This window comes from Salvelinus alpinus, chromosome 6 (assembly GCF_045679555.1).
Source record: "Salvelinus alpinus chromosome 6, SLU_Salpinus.1, whole genome shotgun sequence".
Classification (NCBI taxonomy): domain Eukaryota; kingdom Metazoa; phylum Chordata; class Actinopteri; order Salmoniformes; family Salmonidae; genus Salvelinus; species Salvelinus alpinus.
Window position 1 is genome coordinate 66,449,114 of NC_092091.1, and position 18,992 is coordinate 66,468,105.

Here is an 18,992-nt window from a genome sequence, read left to right on the forward strand (position 1 = left end):
GATGGGCCTGGGAAATGTAACCCAGTCCCTCATAGGCACACCTGCTTCCCATTTGAGCCAGCTGTACTCTGCCCCTGTCACCCAGTCACAGTCATAGTCACAGCCATAGCACCAGGACTTAGACTGATTACTGAGCTATATACATACATATACCCCCCCCCCCCCCATTTGTTTCCAATAAGTAGACTGGATCAGAATTCATTGGCAGAGCAAGTCTGGTATTGAGTTGGTGTTGACATGCTGCTGAATAGGAAAGGTTATTAAATGGATAACCTTAGAAGTTTAGAATGATTTTCTACTGTAATGTTTCAGATTCTACTGAAGAGCAGGTAGGTGAGATCCAGATCAAATGATCCTCCAAATAGCTGTTATGAAGATTAGTTTTCCGATTTTATCCACCGCTATTTTGTTAACTACAACAGTTTTGCCAATAGTGTATCCAGCCTCCTTTTCTCATGTATATGAACTGTTAGTCTTTATTTATCAGATCCACAACGACTCTCTGATAGACAGTTAGTTGCTGTGTTATCCAACACAGTTTTAGGTTTTGCCAGGTCCCCGTAGTGTACTCCCCAGCCCGTTCCCCAGCCCGTGCGTCTCTCCTCTGCTGTGCGTTGTAAATTCCTGCCACGTCAGACAGAATCAGGGCAGTCTTAACATCTCAGAGTAGCTCTGTGAGAGCAGCGGCCCCCCTCGTCTCAGTATGAGGCCTGGACGTGGCGTTTAATGCACTGCACTAGACACCAGTATCAATCTTCAGCTAGCGCTGCGTCCCACCACACAGCAGGACTCCGGGATAAAGAAATGTTTGTCCTGGCCCAAGGTGTCCCCTTACAGTAGTCTCGTGTGTGTGTGTGTGTGTGTGTGTGTGTGTGTGTGTGTGTGTGTGTGTGTGTGTGTGTGTGTGTGTGTGTGTGTGTGTGTGTGTGTGTGTGTGTGTGTGTGTGTGTGTGTGTGTGTGTGTGTGTGTGTGTGTGTGTGGGGGGGTACATTTTTGTGTGTGGGTGCACAAGTGCTTATGTGTGCATGCAGCGTGAATGTGACTGTGTGTGACTGGGTATGTTAATAAGTGGAGCTTATTTTTGTATTGGTATTTATTATGGATCCCCATTAGGTCCTGCCAAACAAATGAAAAATAAAATAAAACAGTTCATGTAATATTATTACACCACTACATATCTAATATATGTGTGTAGAGTGAGGGTTATGGCATGTGTGTGTCCTCATAGTCCGCGTTGGTCCATAAGGTGTAGTTTTAGGTTTATGTTACAGCTTGCATGAGTTACTTGATGTGGAATAGAGTTCCATGTAGTCATGGCTCTGTGTAGTACTGTGTGTTTTCCTGAGTCCGTTTTGGACTTGGGGATTGTGAAGAGTCCTCTGGTGGCATGTCTTGTTGGGTATGCATGGATGTCTGAGCTGTGTGCTAGTCGTTTGAACACACAGCTCGGTGCTTTCAACATGTCAATACCTCTCACAAAGGAAAGTAGTGATGCAGTCAATCGTTTGTCTACTTTGAGCCGGGAGAGATTGACATGCATGTCATTGATGTTAGCTCTCTGTGTACATTTAAGGGCCAGCCGTGCTGCTCTGTTCTGGGCCAACTGTAATGTGCCTATGTCCCCCTTTGTGTCACTTGCCTGTATGACTGGGCAGTAGTCCAGATGTGACAAAACTAGTGCCTGTAGAACTTTTGTTGATAGCGATGCCAAGAAGCAGAGCAGTGCTTTATTCCAGATCTCTCCCCATCTTAGCTACCGCTGCATCAATGTCTTTGAACCATGTCAGTTTACAATCCAGGGTTACACCAAGCAGTTTAGTCTCCTCAATTTGCTCAATTTCCACATGATTCATTACAAGATTTAGTTAAGGGTTTAGTGAATGATTTGTCCCAAATACAATGCTTTTAAAAATATGTAGGACTAGCTTATTACTTGCCACCCATTTTAAACTGACTGCAGCTCTTTGTTAAATGTTGCAGTGATTTCACTTGTTGTAGTAGCTGATGTGTAGAATGTTGAGTCATCAGCATACATAGACACACACGCTTTACTCAGAGCCAGTGCCAGGTAATTAGCAAAGGTTATAAAAAGTAAGGGGCCTAGACAGCTGCCCTGGGGAATGCCCAACTCCACCTGGATTATGTTGGAAAGGCTTCCATTACTCTCTATCCATGCTATAGATGTAAAGCCACAACACAGCAGCAGATTATATTGAATAATGTAAAAAACTGATGTAATTTATCCCATTTAGAATATGGCCCTAGTTGCGTTGGAGGGTAAAGAGAGTTGTAACTCTCAGCAACAACCTCTCTCTTTGCTGGTTCTCTGATAGCAGATTCATCCAGCGTAGTTGAGTTGAGGCCATGCTGAATGGATTACAGTCTTAGCCCCACTAATATAACTCAGACAGTGTAAGTAACCATTCTAGCAGATTGGTTACTATGGGCGTTAAAAGGAGCATGTGGTTCTATAATAGTTCTCCCTGGCATCATTGCCAGGCTCTGAAGTCATCCTTCAGACACCGGAGTCACGTCGGCAATCTAGGCTCCTGTGGAGACGGCGGCCATCTTGTTTGGCGTCCCAGTCGTAGAGTGGCTGATTTGATTCTGTCTGGGAACAGCCTCCTACCTGGGTCTGGCTGAGTCGTCTGCCAGGTCTCCAACCCCCCAGCAGCACACAGTGGGTTATGTACTAGGCCTAGCCATACAAGGCTACATCAACACCATATAGTAAGTACATCATCAGTGCCAGAGGTTGGATGGAGTAACACTGACTTCACGGAGGAACAATTAAAAGAGAGTAACTGTCAAGTTAGTTCATGCTTATGAGTTGAGGTCATGAATCAGAACAGTTTGTTCAGTTTGGGACTACTGCCACTAGTTCGGTGAATGTAATGGGCCATTCCTGAAATACCGAGAGCCATTTTGGCAAACAATATCTTAACTACATTTTCCTTTGTTGAGTTAATCCTAAATGATGTTGATCTAAATGTCTGTTCTCTTAATCAATAGTGTCAGATTAACTGACAAAAATTGCTATGGGGCTTTATATGGCAAGATAAAGGACGCAATTAGACATATCAGACACACAGCAAACAAATCTAAACAGAATGATATCCCTCCCTCCCCCGATCACCCCACAGCCATACTACTTTCCCAGAATCCTTTCCCAGTCCTCTTGGATGGCGATCTAACAAAATGCTCTGGAAAGATTGATCCCTCAGTCTCGTTGCCAGTGTGTGAGTGTGTGTGCCTGAGTGAGTGCGTGGCTCTTGTGTCCGATCGAGTGTGTATATGCGTGAGTGTGAGTCAGTGCATTAGTTCAGACTGCCAGGTATTCTGATACCGCAGTTTACTGTCAGCAGTGGTCCGTTCACTTCCCTGTGGCATAAGAAGAGGCCAAACACTGACTGTACTGTACTGTACTGTACTGTACTGGTCTGTCTGTCTGTCTGTCTGTCTGTCTGTCTGTCTGTCTGTCTGTCTGTCTGTCTGTCGTTCTGTCGTTCTGTACTGTCTGTTCTGTACGTCTGTCTGTACTGTCTGTTCTGTACGTCTGTCTGTACTGTCTGTTCTGTACGTCTGTCTGTACGTCTGTACTGTCTGTACTGTCTGGTCTGTACGTACTGTCTGTCTGTCTGTCTGTTTGTACTGTATATCTGTCTGTTTGTACTGTATATCTGTCTGTTTGTACTGTACTGTATATCTGTCTTACTGTACTGTATATCTGTCTGTACTGTACTGTATATCTGTCTGTACTGTACTGTATGTCTGTCTGTCTGTCTGTTTGTACTGTACTGTATATCTGTCTGTCTGTCTGTCTGTTTGTACTGTACTGTATATCTGTCTGTCTGTCTGTTTGTACTGTACTGTATATCTGTCTGTTTGTACTGTATATCTGTCTGTCTGTCTGTACTGTATATCTGCAACCAGTGATCAAGTCCATTGGGAGCAGTCAGGCTAGCTAAAGTGATTTTTCTTATAGTGTAGACATTTCCCCATTTTGAATATGCAACGACTGTCTTAAATGTTTTGATTGTTAAATGATCCATTATATTAGTTTTAGCGGTGGTGTAAGCAGCTAACGCAACTTTTGATTGACTTGAGTTGGTATCACAAAATAAGCTAAACTGATTGCCAGGAATGTGCCAATTTGCGTTAAGTTCAAAACTAAGTTTTGTTCATGTCAAATATTTATCATTTGAAATAAACTCTGGCAGCTGCACCACATATGTCTGGGATGATGAATGTTTTTGTTTAATCTTCCATCCGGTAATTGCACTTCTTTTCTAATCCTTCTAAGCCAGCTGTGACTGAAATAGCTGCATCCCATCTAACATACATGTTCATGTGAAACCGCTAATTAGGCTAACTTACACTAGTTATTACTTACATTTCCTTGTCATTTCATCAGTGTTTGTTACCTCGTGATTGATGCCTCCGACTGGCTTCAATTTCCAACTATATACTGTATGCATAAATATACCCCAACACAGAAGTTTAGTTTAGGGCCGTAGTGTATCCCCGTTTCCCTTGGGAACCCATTAAAGTGTAACACAGCCCATAAGTGCACAGGAAAACCAGATGAGCAGAATAAATCTCTCTCCACAGTGTCTGTGGGGAGCCGTGGCTTGTAGCAGTTCAGTTGGATGGACTGCTGTTCTGTTCTGTTCTGTGCTGCTCGCCACATGAATGTTGTGAAATATCTGATTGATACTGTGCCTCTCTCGCTTGGTGCAGGAAGTGCTCACAGAGACTTTGATTGAAATAGCACACCGTGAGGTCACTGGTGTCCTAGGCTAGGTCACTAAATCGGACCACAAAGCCTATACTGATAAAGCTTTGGTTGGTTGTTTTTAAAGAGCTGTTGTAGACGCTCTATTGGACAAATAGCAGACGTCAATATGGCGACAGGATTCCTCACTGGCCAATAAGCCCATGTTTATTATGCTTTATGATAGTGGTCAGCTCTGGTGTGGTGTGAGGGAGTTACACATCCCATCCAAATCTCTGCATGTATTAGCGCCCTCCAGTGGTAGGTGCAATAGGTTGCAGGTCATGACGCTGTCCACAGGAGGGCGCTGACAGCCTCATGGACAATGCAATAGAACAGTAATACAGCAATGTTCCCTATTGTCTTGTACATAACGTCTCCTGTCAGTCAAAGTGGTGCTGTTTCTCCTCTCCCGTCAGGCCATGCTGCTGAGTCGGGACGGACAGTACCTGCTGACGGGGGGAGACGGGGGAGTTCTGTCTGTCTGGCAGGTTCACAACCTCAAACAGATGTTCACCTACCCTGGCTGTGACGCAGGCATCCGCTCCATGGCCATGTCCAACGACCAAAGGTAACATACACACCTGGACTCTGACGCTGTAATCTTGACTCACATAGGTGTTGTGTGGTAGGAAGTTTTGGCACATAGGAAGAAATAATGAAAATATGGACTAATGATATCTTCAGATGTGTGGGTTTGTAGTAACTAACATCAGATGGGAAATAAAAAACCTTCCCAATCTAGAATGCACAGAATACCAAGATGAAGACCTTGGTGTTATTCACAGTATAAAGACAGTAGACGTACTGTATGGCCTTAGTAAAAGTACACCATGTTCTGTCTACATGTATGAGCCTTAACTCAACACTCCCTCTCGGCTCTGTCCTCTCCTAGGTGCATCATAACCGGCATGGCGTCTGGTAGTATAGTCCTGTTCTACAACGACTTCAACAGGTGGCACCACGAGTACCAGACCAGATACTGAGGCAGGACCACACAACAACAACAATCCCTGAGAATCTGGTTAACGTGGGACCTACCTACTGCAATCCTGTCGTTCCATGTCCTAAGGCACTACTCAATACATATTGATATCCTGAATGTATCTTAAGAGAAGAAAAACTGTCTGATTCTGTCGAAAGAAGCAAACTATTTTTAAAAAAAGGGCATTGCTATATTTTGTAGGGCATATCGAAAATTTCTTATAATATCTTAGGGTGGGGTTATATACCTATGGTTACAAATCTATTTTTAGCTTGTTAAGAGTCTATTTTCATCTCGAGCAGAGGAAAATAAGGGTTCAAAGTGGAAGTAGGTAGAAAAGTATATTTGCATCTATTGTCTTAAGAATCCATATATTTGTGTACGTTAGGGGTGAGTGATTATTTTCAATAGGTGTGAAACGTGGAGATATAATCATTATTTTGGTCATTAATATCCATTTTTTTCATGCTCTTTTTGCTACTGTGGAAACACAGGGAAATAAAATATGTGAAGTTTGTGTGGTGATCGAGCAGGAAGTTCATTAAGTCCTTTGTGTTCATGACTTGAGGGAATATATTCTATTTAAATGTTTGTACCACACCTCTGTGTAAATGGACAGATCTTGCCTTCCTGTGCATGAGTTATTCCTCTGCTGTCCTGATGTTGGCGTACACTGCACAAAGACTTGTCACCAGTTGTCATATGTGTATCAGACAGACATCATAGTAACAAGATGGCTGCCGGTGTGATTAGTTTGTTTGTATCTGAGTGTAGTCATGATGATCATTAGCTTTATGTATGTACTGTAACCATACTGATGAATAATATGTCTGTCGGTAGAAACAAATGTCAGGGGCTATGTCCTAATTTTGTAAAATGGCGTCCTTTCCTCATCTAATTTCCTTATCACCTATCAGAACTTTACATGTCGGAGACGGGACGAGGAAAGGAAGCCATTCCAAATTTCCCGACGTAGCCATGATGTGCTTCTTTGTATAACTTCTTGTTAGCTTTACCTCCTCTACTGAGGCATTTGCAGTACTTAAGCATATACTGTATCATATTAGCGATCGACACAGTGCCCAAACCATGCTAGGATCATCAAAGTCCATCAAAGTATCTCATCTTGGCAAAGAGAGGTGCAGCGAAATGAGGGACTTGTCAGTCTGTCTGTGTGTCACGGTGAATATTCACTGGTTAAACCAGACCACAGACAACCCTGGTCCTGGACAGCCAAAGGGTGTGCACTTTTTGGTTCAAGCCCAGCTTTAAAATACCCGATTCTACCTAATTATGGGCCGTCAGGTGAAAACTGAATTGAATCAGGTGTTTTGGTGCAGGGTTGGAACACCCGATGTGGTTCCTCCAATACGACGGTTGCTCATCAGGAGGAACATTCCGTGTTAGTGTGGTTACGATTACAATGAAATGGCTACTACTGTATTTTCTATGTATCGCTCAATATTTTGGCAATCAATTTGGAATGAGTGTTTTTGACGCGTGATGAGTTCTGACAAATAAATTTGAATTTCTTAACTTGAGACATCTTGTCTTCAATTTAACTGTTATTTGAACTCCCGTTTTCTGAAGTTAGACGAATGTAGCCAGGGGTGGGGTTGCACTAACCACATCGTTCACAGAAGCTGCACAACTTCTTCACCTGGCTGCAGTCAAGGCCTAGGTAGGTAGGTTTAACCCATAGAGAATGATAGAGGCCATATTAGCATGGGTAGTATCATTGAGGGCTTCCACAATTTTAATGTAGTTGACTGGGTGGGACTTCCATCTTCATTGGCTGATCCTTCCTGGTGACCCTGTTGGAGTCATGTCCAACCGGGTCATCGGGCGGGATCAGCCAATTGCGAAAAAGAACATTGACTACTTCAAAATGGAGATAGCATGGGCAGCGTCATTGAGGCTGCCACAGACCCTATAATGGCACAGATACAAAGATGAGTGCTATATCTCTATGGTTTTGTCTCAGGTTTATTCACATTGCAAAACTAGAAGGGTATAAAGACCGTTTAGATAGAATATCAATATATATTGTGCAACCTTCCCTTTAAGAGATGACGGTTGGAGAGTCTTCACCAGGACCTGCTTGCTGCTCTCCATGTGGCAAACCCCCCAACACAGTGCAGGTGCTGCCATCATAGACCACTCAGGCCAGGTGACCTGCAGAGCAGGGGGTTCTGTGGGTCCCTAGCTTGGTTCCCCATAGGCTCAATGTTAGAGCTAGATCTGGTAACTGTGTCTATCCTGGTGATTGGCTAAGTAGATCTGATTCATCCGGATACACATCATCAAATAGTTGTTTTCATTGGCTAATGGTTGGAATTAGGTCCATGTTGTTGCTTCAGATATTGTCCACAGGAGGGCGCTGATGATCACATGGGTCTCAGTCACTTTACCTCATTGTGAATGGCTTATAATATTTGATTTCTACACACCTTTATCAACATAGGCGTTTTCACACAATCAAAAACATAGTGCCAAAGAAATAAAAACATCAACAAAACACTGATTTGAATACTTTTTATTGCGTTTGAAGTTCTCCGATGTGCTCCTTACACAAAATGATAAAGGAGTCACATAGTGGCTAAATGTCTGCACAAACTAAAACTGCTGGCCAAAGCTGACAGGAGTGTTTTTCCTGTTTGAAATGTAATTTTCATACACGTATCCAGACTAAAACTGCAATAAAAAAAGCATTATGATGATGACAGTGTAGTTTGACTAAACATTACACAACAGCTACTATACGTACAATAGTACCAGCTTGACGTGTGTGTGTGAGTGTGAGTGTGTGTGTGTGAGAGAGAGAGAGACCTGTTTTGTGGGGAGGCAGAGGGAGGAACACGGCATGCAACTAAAGCCCCTTGGAGTAGTAGTGCTGTGCATCGGAGCCATTATCAATATCCGAAGGGTTAAACCCTAACCAACTGCATGCAGTAGGCTAGGTAAGGAGATACGGGGGCTGCATCCCAAATGGTACCCTATTCCCCTACATAGTGTACTACTTTTGACCCTATGGGCCCTGCTCAAAAGTAGTGCACTATATAGGGAATAGGGTGCGATTTGGGACTTAACCATGGACTTTAAAACAAGTGCATTACCATTACAGACAAAGACAACAGCAAAGTGGAACAGCCTCACGTTATTATCCAGTAAATCTGGACTGATAAATGAGTATATGAGGGGATAGCGCTCCGAGTGTTTCCTGTCAGCTGGTTTCAGAAAAGGAATCTAACTACTGGGTCAGGTTCATTAGGGCACACAATGAAAAACGTTTTGCAACGGAGGGCGAAAATGAGCGTTTCTTACAGGACATGTCCAGGAAGTCCCTTCCTGTTTGTCTGTTTTCTTCCATTTTGTGCCTGATGAACATTTACATTTTATTAATTTAGCAGACGCTCTTATCCAGAGCGACTTACAGGAGCAATTAGGGTTAAGTGACTTGCTCAAGGGCACATCGACAGATTTGTCACCTAGTTGGCTCGGGGATTCGAACCAGTGACCTTTCGGTTACTGGCCAAACTCTCTTAAAACGCTAGGCTACCTGCCGCCCTGAACACAGCTATCTGGCAGCTATTTTCACAGGCACACCTCTCCTCATTGACACTATTCATCTTCTACTCTGTTGCGTCTCTCTTTTGGTGTTCAGCAGTTAAACACTACAGGCTCCATAGCGGACCAATGATAAACAGGCTTTACAGGCAAGAGAAGAAAACAAACTCAAACCTTCAACTTTCATTCGGATGCCTCGTGTCTGTCATACAATACTATATACATCTACAGTAGTAGTTTATCTTAAAACAGACGGCAAGCCCGCCAAATAATACACTTCTACCCATAATCAATGTGTGCGTGCGTGTCTACCAACCACAGATAATAAATAAAACATGATCAGAAGTAATTCCAGAAAACCCCATCTGAAACCACACACCAACTAGCCAGGCCTCGCTCTGTTTTCTCCATATCGCTCATATATAAATACACACATACCGTACATACAAATCAACCAAAATGTACAAAACACCTCAACTTCCCTCTTGGAGCGTGGATATGATGGGTTCTCTACAGAGATTGTACTGTAGGTTGTAGGAGCCATTTTTTTGTTTTTGCCATTTGCTGCTTGGGAGCCTAGGAAAGATACAGCAGTGGATATCAGCGGTTATACTGTTACTGGGGGTGGAGGTTCTATCTGTATCTAGCCCCCTACATGCGAATCATAGGTCTGGCGATACGGCGCGTGGAGGTAAGGGAGCTTGAAAGGTACAAATTAGACCATGGTCCAGCAGCCAGTCATTCTTTCTCACAGCTCTCTGGCAGTAGCAGCAGCTTCAACGTCAAGGCCCACCAGGGGTGGGGGCACGGTTGGGGGGGAGCAGGTAACGGGTGCCGGAGGGGTGGGAGAGGAGGGAGAGGAGCAGGTCAGGGGTGAGGGAGTGCTGGGAAAGGCAGAGGGAGACAGAGGGTCGGAGGGAGAGGGGCAGGTAAAAAGAGAGGGAGGGTCGGAGGGAGAGAGAGGGGCAGGAGGAGAGGGGGAGGCTTTGCGTTTGGAAGGTGATGAGGCAGAGGGGCAAGTAACTGGCATATGAGAGGCCCCAGGGAAGGCACAGACATGGAGCTTGGTTGGAGAGGAAAGAGAAGGGGACATTTGGAGTTTGGTAGGTGAAGAGGGAGAGGAAGGAGAGGGAGAGATAACAGGTTTGGAAGGTGAAGAGGGAGAGATAACAGGTTTGGTAGGTGAAGAGGGAGAGGAAGGAGAGGGAGAGATAACAGGTTTGGTTGGTGAAGAGGGAGAGGAAGGAGAGGGAGAGATAACAGGTTTGGTTGGTGAAGAGGGAGAGATAACAGGTTTGGTAGGTGAATAGGGAGAGGAAGGAGAGGGAGAGATAACAGGTTTGGTAGGTGAAGAGGGAGATATAATAGGTTTGGTAGGTGAAGAGGGAGAGATAACAGGTTTGGTAGGTGAGGAAGGAGAGGGAGAGATACGTTTAGTAGGAGAGGAAGGAGAGGGAGAGTTGTTGGGCCTGGTAGGGGAGGTAGGATAGATAGAGATGTTAGGCTTGGTAGGAGAGGAAGGAGAGACAGGGACAGAGGGAGAGGTAACAGGTCTGGTAGGTGTTGAAGGAGAGATGGGAGGGGATACAGGGACAGGCACATCAGTCTGAGGACTCTTGGGCTCCTCCTCTGGCAGGGCAGGCTTGGTGGGTGATGCCAGCTTGGTGGGTACTGGCAGCTTGGTGTTGGGTGAGACTGGTGAGGCTTGCTTGACTGGCATGGCTGCAGGAGGGACTACTATCTTCCCAGGCGGTGGTGGGGGCGGAGGTGGTGCTGTGGGCCTCTGGCTGCGACGAGTCAGCTGGATCCTCTTCTTATCTAGAGCTGTGTTCTGGTAGAGGTCAGGGGTGAGGGGTCAGGGGTGAGGGGTCAGGGGTGAGGGAAAGAAAGTCAGACCGACACTCACCTGCTGTACAATACAACAGAACCAAACAGGTAGGGAGAGACAGAGATAAAAAACAGTGGGTCAATATAGAATGGAGAAAACTGCCCCAAGATAACGTTCAACCCCACTGATCTGACAGTAAGGTCCATGGGGTAACGTTTCTATATTATATTAAACACAGTAGATAAAAAAAATATATATATATGGACAAAACCATCCATAGATGGGATGATTTTACAGTGATAGACCCTTCACAGTAGACTGACCCAACAAGACAGCAAATCATATCATCAATGCTCAACATGCAGTGTAAGGGAAAATGAGAAATTGTGCTGGAGAGATTTAGCCTCATCACAACCCAAACCAACTAGACACTGAAGATCACATCTGGAATTACAGATCATTTGTATTGCTATAATAATAATAATAATAATAATAATAACAATAATAACTACGTAACAATCAGAAGGCATCAAGATTTCCCATGTTCCCTTAGCTGAGTGAGTCTTAGTGGCGTCAGTGAAGAAGCAGTAAAGAAGCGTAGCCTTCAGTGTTAGTACATACCATTGCCTTGGAGCTAATTCAGAGGGTGGCAATGTGGGCGTGTTGGGGAGGGGGCGGGGAGGAAGCAGAGGGGACAGAGACTAGTCTTACTCACAGCTCAACAACATTAGAGGAGACACAGAAAGCAGGGCTGTTTGATTCCTGCTCTGGTGTACCGCAGCACTGCTGGTTTTCCTCTGTCCCTGGTAGCTAAGTGATCAGTTCATGCCATTGGTTAGCCAGAGTCCACTACTCACCTGGTTTCCAAGGTCTAAATAAAAAGAAGCAGTGGTGTCCCACTGGACACAGGCATCAATTCAACGTCTATTACACATTGGTTCAATAGAATTTCATTGAAATGACGTGGAAACAACGTTGATTCAACCAGTTGTGTGGCTCTCCAGGCCTGGAATTGATTAGCCCAAAGTCTGCTATGACAGCCATCTCTCAGGATGCTACTAAGCTCAATGACATGATTTTAGAAATCTTAACTTCTGGGGAGTACTGTTCAATGTTAAATCCAAGGCAATATAAGCAATTTTCATCTGTCTCTCTCATCCAGTGCAGTAGTGCAGTTTAAATGTTTGACCACAAGGTGGTGGTAGAGCTCAACTGAACAATTATCAAGAGATGAATTGTAATGTATCCAAAGGGCTAGGAAAGCAGGTTGAAATGTTTTGTCATGAATCTTGTTCTGGGGGCAGCTCTGCCGAGTGGTCACTAGCTGGCACAGCCACAAAGTAATACAATCTCATTTTAAACCTAACCTTAACCACACTGCTAACCTTAATTCCTAACCCTATCCTTAAATTAAGACCAAAAAGTAAACTTTTGTTTTGCAGCTGGCCCATCTAGCAGAAATTGCTCAGTTCTGCCTCCAGGGCAAGATTCATGACAATAAATGTCAACCTGCCATAGACATGGCCAATACATGTAGGAGTAGGATCATGGCTTTACATAGACATCAAATATATTGTAAAATTGCCATAGACATTTAATGTCCCCAGGTTATTGTACGGGCATTAACTATAAGAGCACTACTTTGGATGAGTGACAGAGACGGGGGCAAATTAAAAATTAGTTCAGCAGAAGCAATGAGGGCTTCTCTTAGGCCTAGTTAGTTAGCATGCCAAATAACCACCCAGCCAGCCAAAAACAACACAGAATACAATAACATGTACAAATCTAACTCAGACAACAACTCTCAACACAGCAGTGACATCATTGTCAACAAAGTCAGTCCACACAGAGACGAGCTGATTGATGAAGATGATTATGAGTGGAGGATGAGAGAGGAGGATGAGAGAGAGAAAATAAAAGAGGCCCCATTGGAGGAGAGAGGAGCTTAGGCAAATTACACGAGGGGGCAGAGCAGCCATGCAAACTGATTCAAGGCCACTGCAGAGAGTTACTGAGTTATTCTGCCCAGATCAATCTGTTATAGAGGCATTATTGGAGCTGGCAGAGGGAGAGAGAGTGGAGGACGGGGAGATCGGTACCCTGGACTCAGCTCCAAAGCTTCCCCTGTGGTCCTGGGATGAGGTGGGAGGAGGGAGTGGGATGAGCAGGAGGGGCGCAGGGATCTCCTTTACATCTCAAACTGTCGAAGGAGATTTACAACAAAATGAGGTTTAACCCCGAGTCAGGGGTAGTCTCAAATGAACCCTTACGCACCCCTTAGCCCATGTTAATCCCCTTCTACTGCTGCAGTGGGTATACTGGACCCAGGTGGAAGCAGACAGCATGTGTGCATCGCAATAGTCTGGAGTGGCTTCCTCTCATTGTCTCCATCTTCAAGGACCAGGGAAGGAGATGAGGGGGATCTAATTGAGATGCATCCATTGACAGACCTATGCTATATTGGTCATGTATTCGCAGGCCAGCTCCAGCTCAATAGACCCCCAAGTGGACCAGAGAGGGGAGGTGATGTGACCAGAAGTGTGCAGCTGATCGAGAGGAAGTTCACCACCCACAGCAGGAAGTTACATAACTGTGCCAGAAGGTGCATAGGCTTGTGGGAAAAAGCTTAAAAACAGATAAAGAGGATGGTAGGATATGACTAAGGATGTACCTCTTCAGACCAATGTACTCTGGAGTCACTGAGAACACTGCGTCAACACTAAAACACGACATTTGTACTGCAAGGATGGAAACGTGTTTTAGAGATAAGATGATGAATCAGGATTTATCCATGTGTAATCTCAGGGGAAAGCATTTTGAATAAATTCTGCTCTCTTAAAACCCTCAGTGATATGATTACATGACCAGAAGTTGTCCATTTCTTAGCTTTCCTGTCAGATAATCTCTCATGTTCTTTTAGATCAAACTCTTATGTAACCAACTGATTAATAGTACTATATGTGAAAATGGTTATTGTTTGTTTGAAAGTGAGTAGGTGTAGTGCTGAATTGACTAACATTTGTTACAGCTCATGTTGGTTTCCAATCAATCTTAAAATATAAGCGGATGCCAATAAAATAAAAATCAGGAAACTTGTTTTAGCTTTGTTTTTGGTTCCTTCAGAAAACGACTGGTGGCAAGTAAATCAGGCCATGGTTGAACATTTCTGCAAATATCAAGAATCTACAGACGAGGACTCTGGGGTGTCTATGTACGACAGATGGTGGAATACAGATGAGGGAAAGTATATGGAGATACACAATGTGTGTATTGGAAACGTGACCAGAAAATAGTCTCCATAGAGAGTAGAGGGTCATGACTGAGTGCTGATGTGTATACGGAGTAAAACAATGTGTGTATGGATAATGGGACCAGAAAACAAACAATGGGTTGTGATAGTGAATGTTGTTGTCCTGTTCTCACCATGATGACTGACACTCCTGCTGTGGTTGTGCTGGGCTTTGGTGCTGTGTTGAAGTGTGTCCTCAGTTTACCTGACACCTCCATCTTCATGTTGTTCTCCATGTTGTCATCCTGCAGAGACACACACACATTCTCCTTTATGGTCCTGAACACACACACACACACACACACAGTCCACAAGACAAGTTACCGTGACCCAGGGATGAGAGAGGATGTCCTGTGCCGTGTAGCGAGCCTCCACGTTCACCTGCAGCATCCGCCCAATCAGCTCCTAGAAAACACATCAGGTCATGGTGACATCATCAGCGGTGACTTCTTCAGGGTCCAGTCTCTCTCAAGTCATGTCATCGCAACTTTACTTTGACATGTCATGTCACACAGTGAGAACAATGTAGAAGTGTCACAGAAGGACATTACAAACAGGGCTCTAGCACAGTTTGGCTACATTTACTGTGCCTCCGACCAGGGTCGGGTTCATTAGGGCTTACCATAACAAAAACGTACCAAAATAGTTCGCAACGGAAAACTAAAATAAGCATGTCTTATTGGACAAGTTCAGGTAGTCCAGGTCAGTCTATATCAGTCCATTTTCTTCTTTTCTGGTAACTAATGAATAAACCGTGACTGCAGCAGGCTGTTGAGATCTCTAGACGTAGGCCTCTCTTTGTTAAGTCGAGGTGCCACTGCAGCAGAGGATTTAATTAGTAGTTCAGCTTTGCTTTGAAATAGCTGCTGTCACTCACACACTGTGGTAATTTAGGGAGTGAGAGGAGGGAGCTGGGAGCACCATGCCTTTTACCACACACTAGTCATTGTGTGAGAGAGAGAGAGAGAGAGAGGCAGAGAGAGAGAGAGAGGCAGAGAGAGAGAAGCAGAGAGAGAGAGAGACCGAGACATTTCAATTCTACAACCACCTAAGCAAGCTCACCTACAGAGAAATAAATCTGGAGAAGAGCCCCCTAGGCAAGCTGGTCCAGGGGCTCTGTTCACAAACACACCCCACAGAGCCCCAGGACAGCAACACAATTAGACACAACCAAATCATGAGAAAACAAAAAGATAATTACTTGGCCCTAAACAGAGAGTACAGTGGCAGAATACCTGACCAACTTGTCCAATAAGGAAATCTTTGACTATGTACAGAAAGACCGCCGTAGGCAGACCGGGCTCTCAAGAGAAGACAGGCTGTGCACACTGCCCACAAAATGAGGTGGAAACTGAGCTGCACTTCCTAACCTCCTGCCAAACGTATGACCATATTAGAGACATATATTTCCTTCAGATTACAGAGACCCACAAAGAATTTGAAAAAAAATCAAATTTTGATAAACTCTCATATCTACTGGGTGAAATACCACAGTGTGCCATCACAGCAACAACATTTGTGACCTGTTGCCACAAGAAAAGGGCAACGAGTAAATACAACCCATACTTATGTTTATTTATTTTCCCTTTCGTACTTTAACTATTTGCACATCATTACAACACTGTATATATACATAATATGACATTTGAAATGTCTTTTTTCTTTTGGAACTTTTTATCCATTTCACTTGCTTTGGCAATGTAAACATATGTTTTCCATGCCAATAAAGCCCTTAAATTTAAATTGAACATGTTATTGAATTGAGAGGCAGAGACAGAGAGAGAGAGCGAGAGGCAAAGAGAGAGAGAGCGAGAGAGGCAAAGAGAGAGAGAGCGAGAGAGGCAGAGAGAGAGAGAGAGAGAGAAGGAACAGAAAAGAGGAGTAATTTTTTATTTATTTATTTATTTCACCTTTATTTAACCAGGTAGGCAAGTTGAGAACACGTTCTCATTTACAATTGCGACCTGGCCAAGATAAAGCAAAGCAGTTCGACACATACAACAACACATAGTTACACATGGAGTAAAACAAACATACAGTCAATAATACAGTGAAAAATAAGTCTATATACAATGTGAGCAAGTGAGGTGAGATAAGGGAGGTGAAGGCAAACAAAATATATATATAAATAAATAAAAATATAAAAAAGGCCATGGTGGCGAAGTAAATACAATATAGCAAGTAAAAACACTGGAATGGTTGGTTTGCAGTGGAAGAATGTGCAAAGTAGAGATAGAAATAATGGGGTGCAAAGGAGCAAAATAAATAAATAAATACAGTAGGTAAAGAGGTAGTTGTTTGGGCTAAATTATAGATGGGCTATGTACAGGTGCAGTAATCTATGAGCTGCTCTGACAGCTGGTGCTTAAAGCTAGTGAGGGAGATAAGTGTTTCCAGTTTCAGAGATTTTTGTAGTTCGTTCCAGTCATTGGCAGCAGAGAACTGGAAGGAGAGGCGGCCAAAGGAAGAATTGGTTTTGGGGGTGACCAGAGAGATATACCTGCTGGAGCGCGTGCTACAGGTAGGTGCTGCTATGGTGACCAGCGAGCTGAGATAAGGGCGGACTTTACCTAGCAGGGTCTTGTAGATGACCTGGAGCCAGTGGGTTTGGCGACGAGTATGAAGCGAGGGCCAGCCAACGAGAGTGTACAGGTCGCAGTGGTGGGTAGTATATGGGGCTTTGGTGACAAAACGGATGGCACTGTGATAGACTGCATCCAATTTATTGAGTAGGGTTTTGGAGGCTATTTTGTAAATGACATCACCGAAGTCGAGGATTGGTAGGATGGTCAGTTTTACAAGGGTATGTTAGGCAGCATGAGTGAAGGATACTTTGTTGCGGAATAGGAAGCCAATTCTAGATTTAACTTTGGATTGGAGATGTCTGAGTCTGGAAGGAGAGTTTACAGTCTAACCAGACACCTAGGTATTTGTAGTTGTCCACATATTCTAAGTCAGAGCCGTCCAGAGTAGTGATGTTGGACAGGCGGGCAGGTGCAGGCAGCGATCGGTTGAAGAGCATGCATTTAGTTTTACTTGTATTTAAGAGCAATTGGAGGCCACGGAAGGAGAGTTGTATGGCATTGAAGCTCGCCTGGAGGGTTGTTAACACAGTGTCAAGAGAAGGGCCAGAAGTATACAGAATAGTGTCGTCTGCGTAGAGGTGGATCAGAGACTCACCAGCAGCAAGAGCGACATCATTGATGTATACAGAGAAGAGAGTCGGTCCAAGAATTGAACCCTGTGGCACCCCCATAGAGACTGCCAGAGGCCCGGACAACAGACCCTCCGATTTGACACACTGAACTCGATCAGAGAAGTAGTTGGTGAACCAGGTGAGGCAATCATTAGAGAAACCAAGGCTGTCGAGTCTGCCGATGAGGATATGGAGATTGACAGAGTCAAAAGCCTTGGCCAGGTCAATGAATACGGCTGCACAGTATTGTTTCTTATCGATGGCGGTTAAGATATCGTTTATGACCTTGAGCGTGGCTGAGGTGCACCCATGACCAGCTCTGAAACCAGATTGCATAGCGGAGAAGGTATGGTGGGATTCGAAATGGTCGGTAATCTGTTTGTTGACTTGGCTTTCGAAGACCTTAGAAAGGCAGGGTAGGATAGATATAGGTCTGTAGCTGTTTGGGTCAAGAGTGTCCCCCCCTTTGAAGAGGGGGATGACCGCAGCTGCTTTCCAATCTTTGGGAATCTCAGACGACACGAAAGAGAGGTTGAAAAGGCTAGTAATAGGGGTGGCAACAATTTCAGCAGATAGTTTTAGAAAGAAAGGTTCCAGATTATCTAGCCCGGCTGATTTGTAAGGGTCCAGATTTTGCAGCTCTTTCAGAACATCAGCTGACTGTATTTGGGAGAAAGAGAAATGGGGAAGGCTTGGGCGAGTAGCTGAGGGGCGGGCAGTGCTGTTGACCGGGGTAGGGGTAGCCAGGTGGAAAGCATGGCCAGCCGTAGAAAAATGCTTATTGAAATTCTCAATTATAGTGGATTTGTCGGTGGTGACAGTGTTTCCTATCTTCAGTACAGTTGGAAGCTGGGAGGAGGTGTTCTTATTCTCCATGGACTTTACAGTGTCCCAGAACTTTTTTGAGTTTGTGTTGCAGGAAGCAAATTTCTGCTTGAAAAAGCTAGCCTTGGCTTTTCTAACTGCCTGTGTATATTGGTTTCTAGCTTCCCTGAAAAGTTGCATATCACGGGGGCTGTTCGATGCTAATGCAGAACGCCATAGGATGTTTTTGTGTTGGTTAAGGGCAGTCAGGTCTGGAGAGAACCAAGGGCTATATCTGTTCCTGTGTTCTAAATTTCTTGAATGGGGCATGCTTATTTAAGATGGTGAGGAAGGCATTTAAAAAAAAATTACCAGGCATCCTCTACTGACGGGATGAGATCAATATCCTTCCAGGATACCCCGGCCAGGTCGATTAGAAAGGCCTGCTCGCTGAAGTATTTCAGGGAGCGTTTGACAGTGATGAGTGGAGGTCGTTTGACCGCTGACCCATTACGGATGCAGGCAATGAGGCACTGATCGCTGAGATC

General features: G+C 44.4%; 2 protein-coding genes across 11 annotated transcripts in view; one reads left to right on the forward strand and one right to left on the reverse strand.

Moving 5' to 3' along the window:
- LOC139579136 (lipopolysaccharide-responsive and beige-like anchor protein) overlaps positions 1–7,301 on the forward strand; it is a 310,713-nt gene extending 303,412 nt beyond the window's left edge. For all 3 annotated transcript variants that reach the window (XM_071407446.1, XM_071407447.1, XM_071407448.1), the window contains 2 exons: positions 5,195–5,346; positions 5,671–7,301. In XM_071407446.1, coding sequence (XP_071263547.1) covers positions 5,195–5,346; positions 5,671–5,761 — 243 coding nt within the window. In that variant the 3' untranslated portion in view covers positions 5,762–7,301. The remainder of the gene's footprint in view (positions 1–5,194; positions 5,347–5,670) is intronic.
- Positions 7,302–8,281: 980 nt separating this feature from the next.
- The window catches only part of dclk2a (doublecortin-like kinase 2a), an 84,991-nt gene continuing 74,280 nt past the window's right edge, over positions 8,282–18,992 (reverse strand). For 4 of the 8 annotated variants that reach the window (XM_071407453.1, XM_071407450.1, XM_071407451.1 and 1 more), the window contains 3 exons: positions 14,769–14,849; positions 14,579–14,689; positions 8,282–11,158 (listed from right to left, as the gene is read on the reverse strand). In XM_071407453.1, the coding sequence (XP_071263554.1) occupies positions 10,076–11,158; positions 14,579–14,689; positions 14,769–14,849 (1,275 nt within the window). In that variant the 3' untranslated portion in view covers positions 8,282–10,075. Of the gene's footprint in view, positions 11,159–11,360; positions 11,790–11,870; positions 12,027–13,254; positions 13,356–14,578; positions 14,690–14,768; positions 14,850–18,992 lie in introns of those variants that run through there. The other 4 variants (XM_071407454.1, XR_011675681.1, XR_011675680.1 and 1 more) reach the window with 4 other exon arrangements.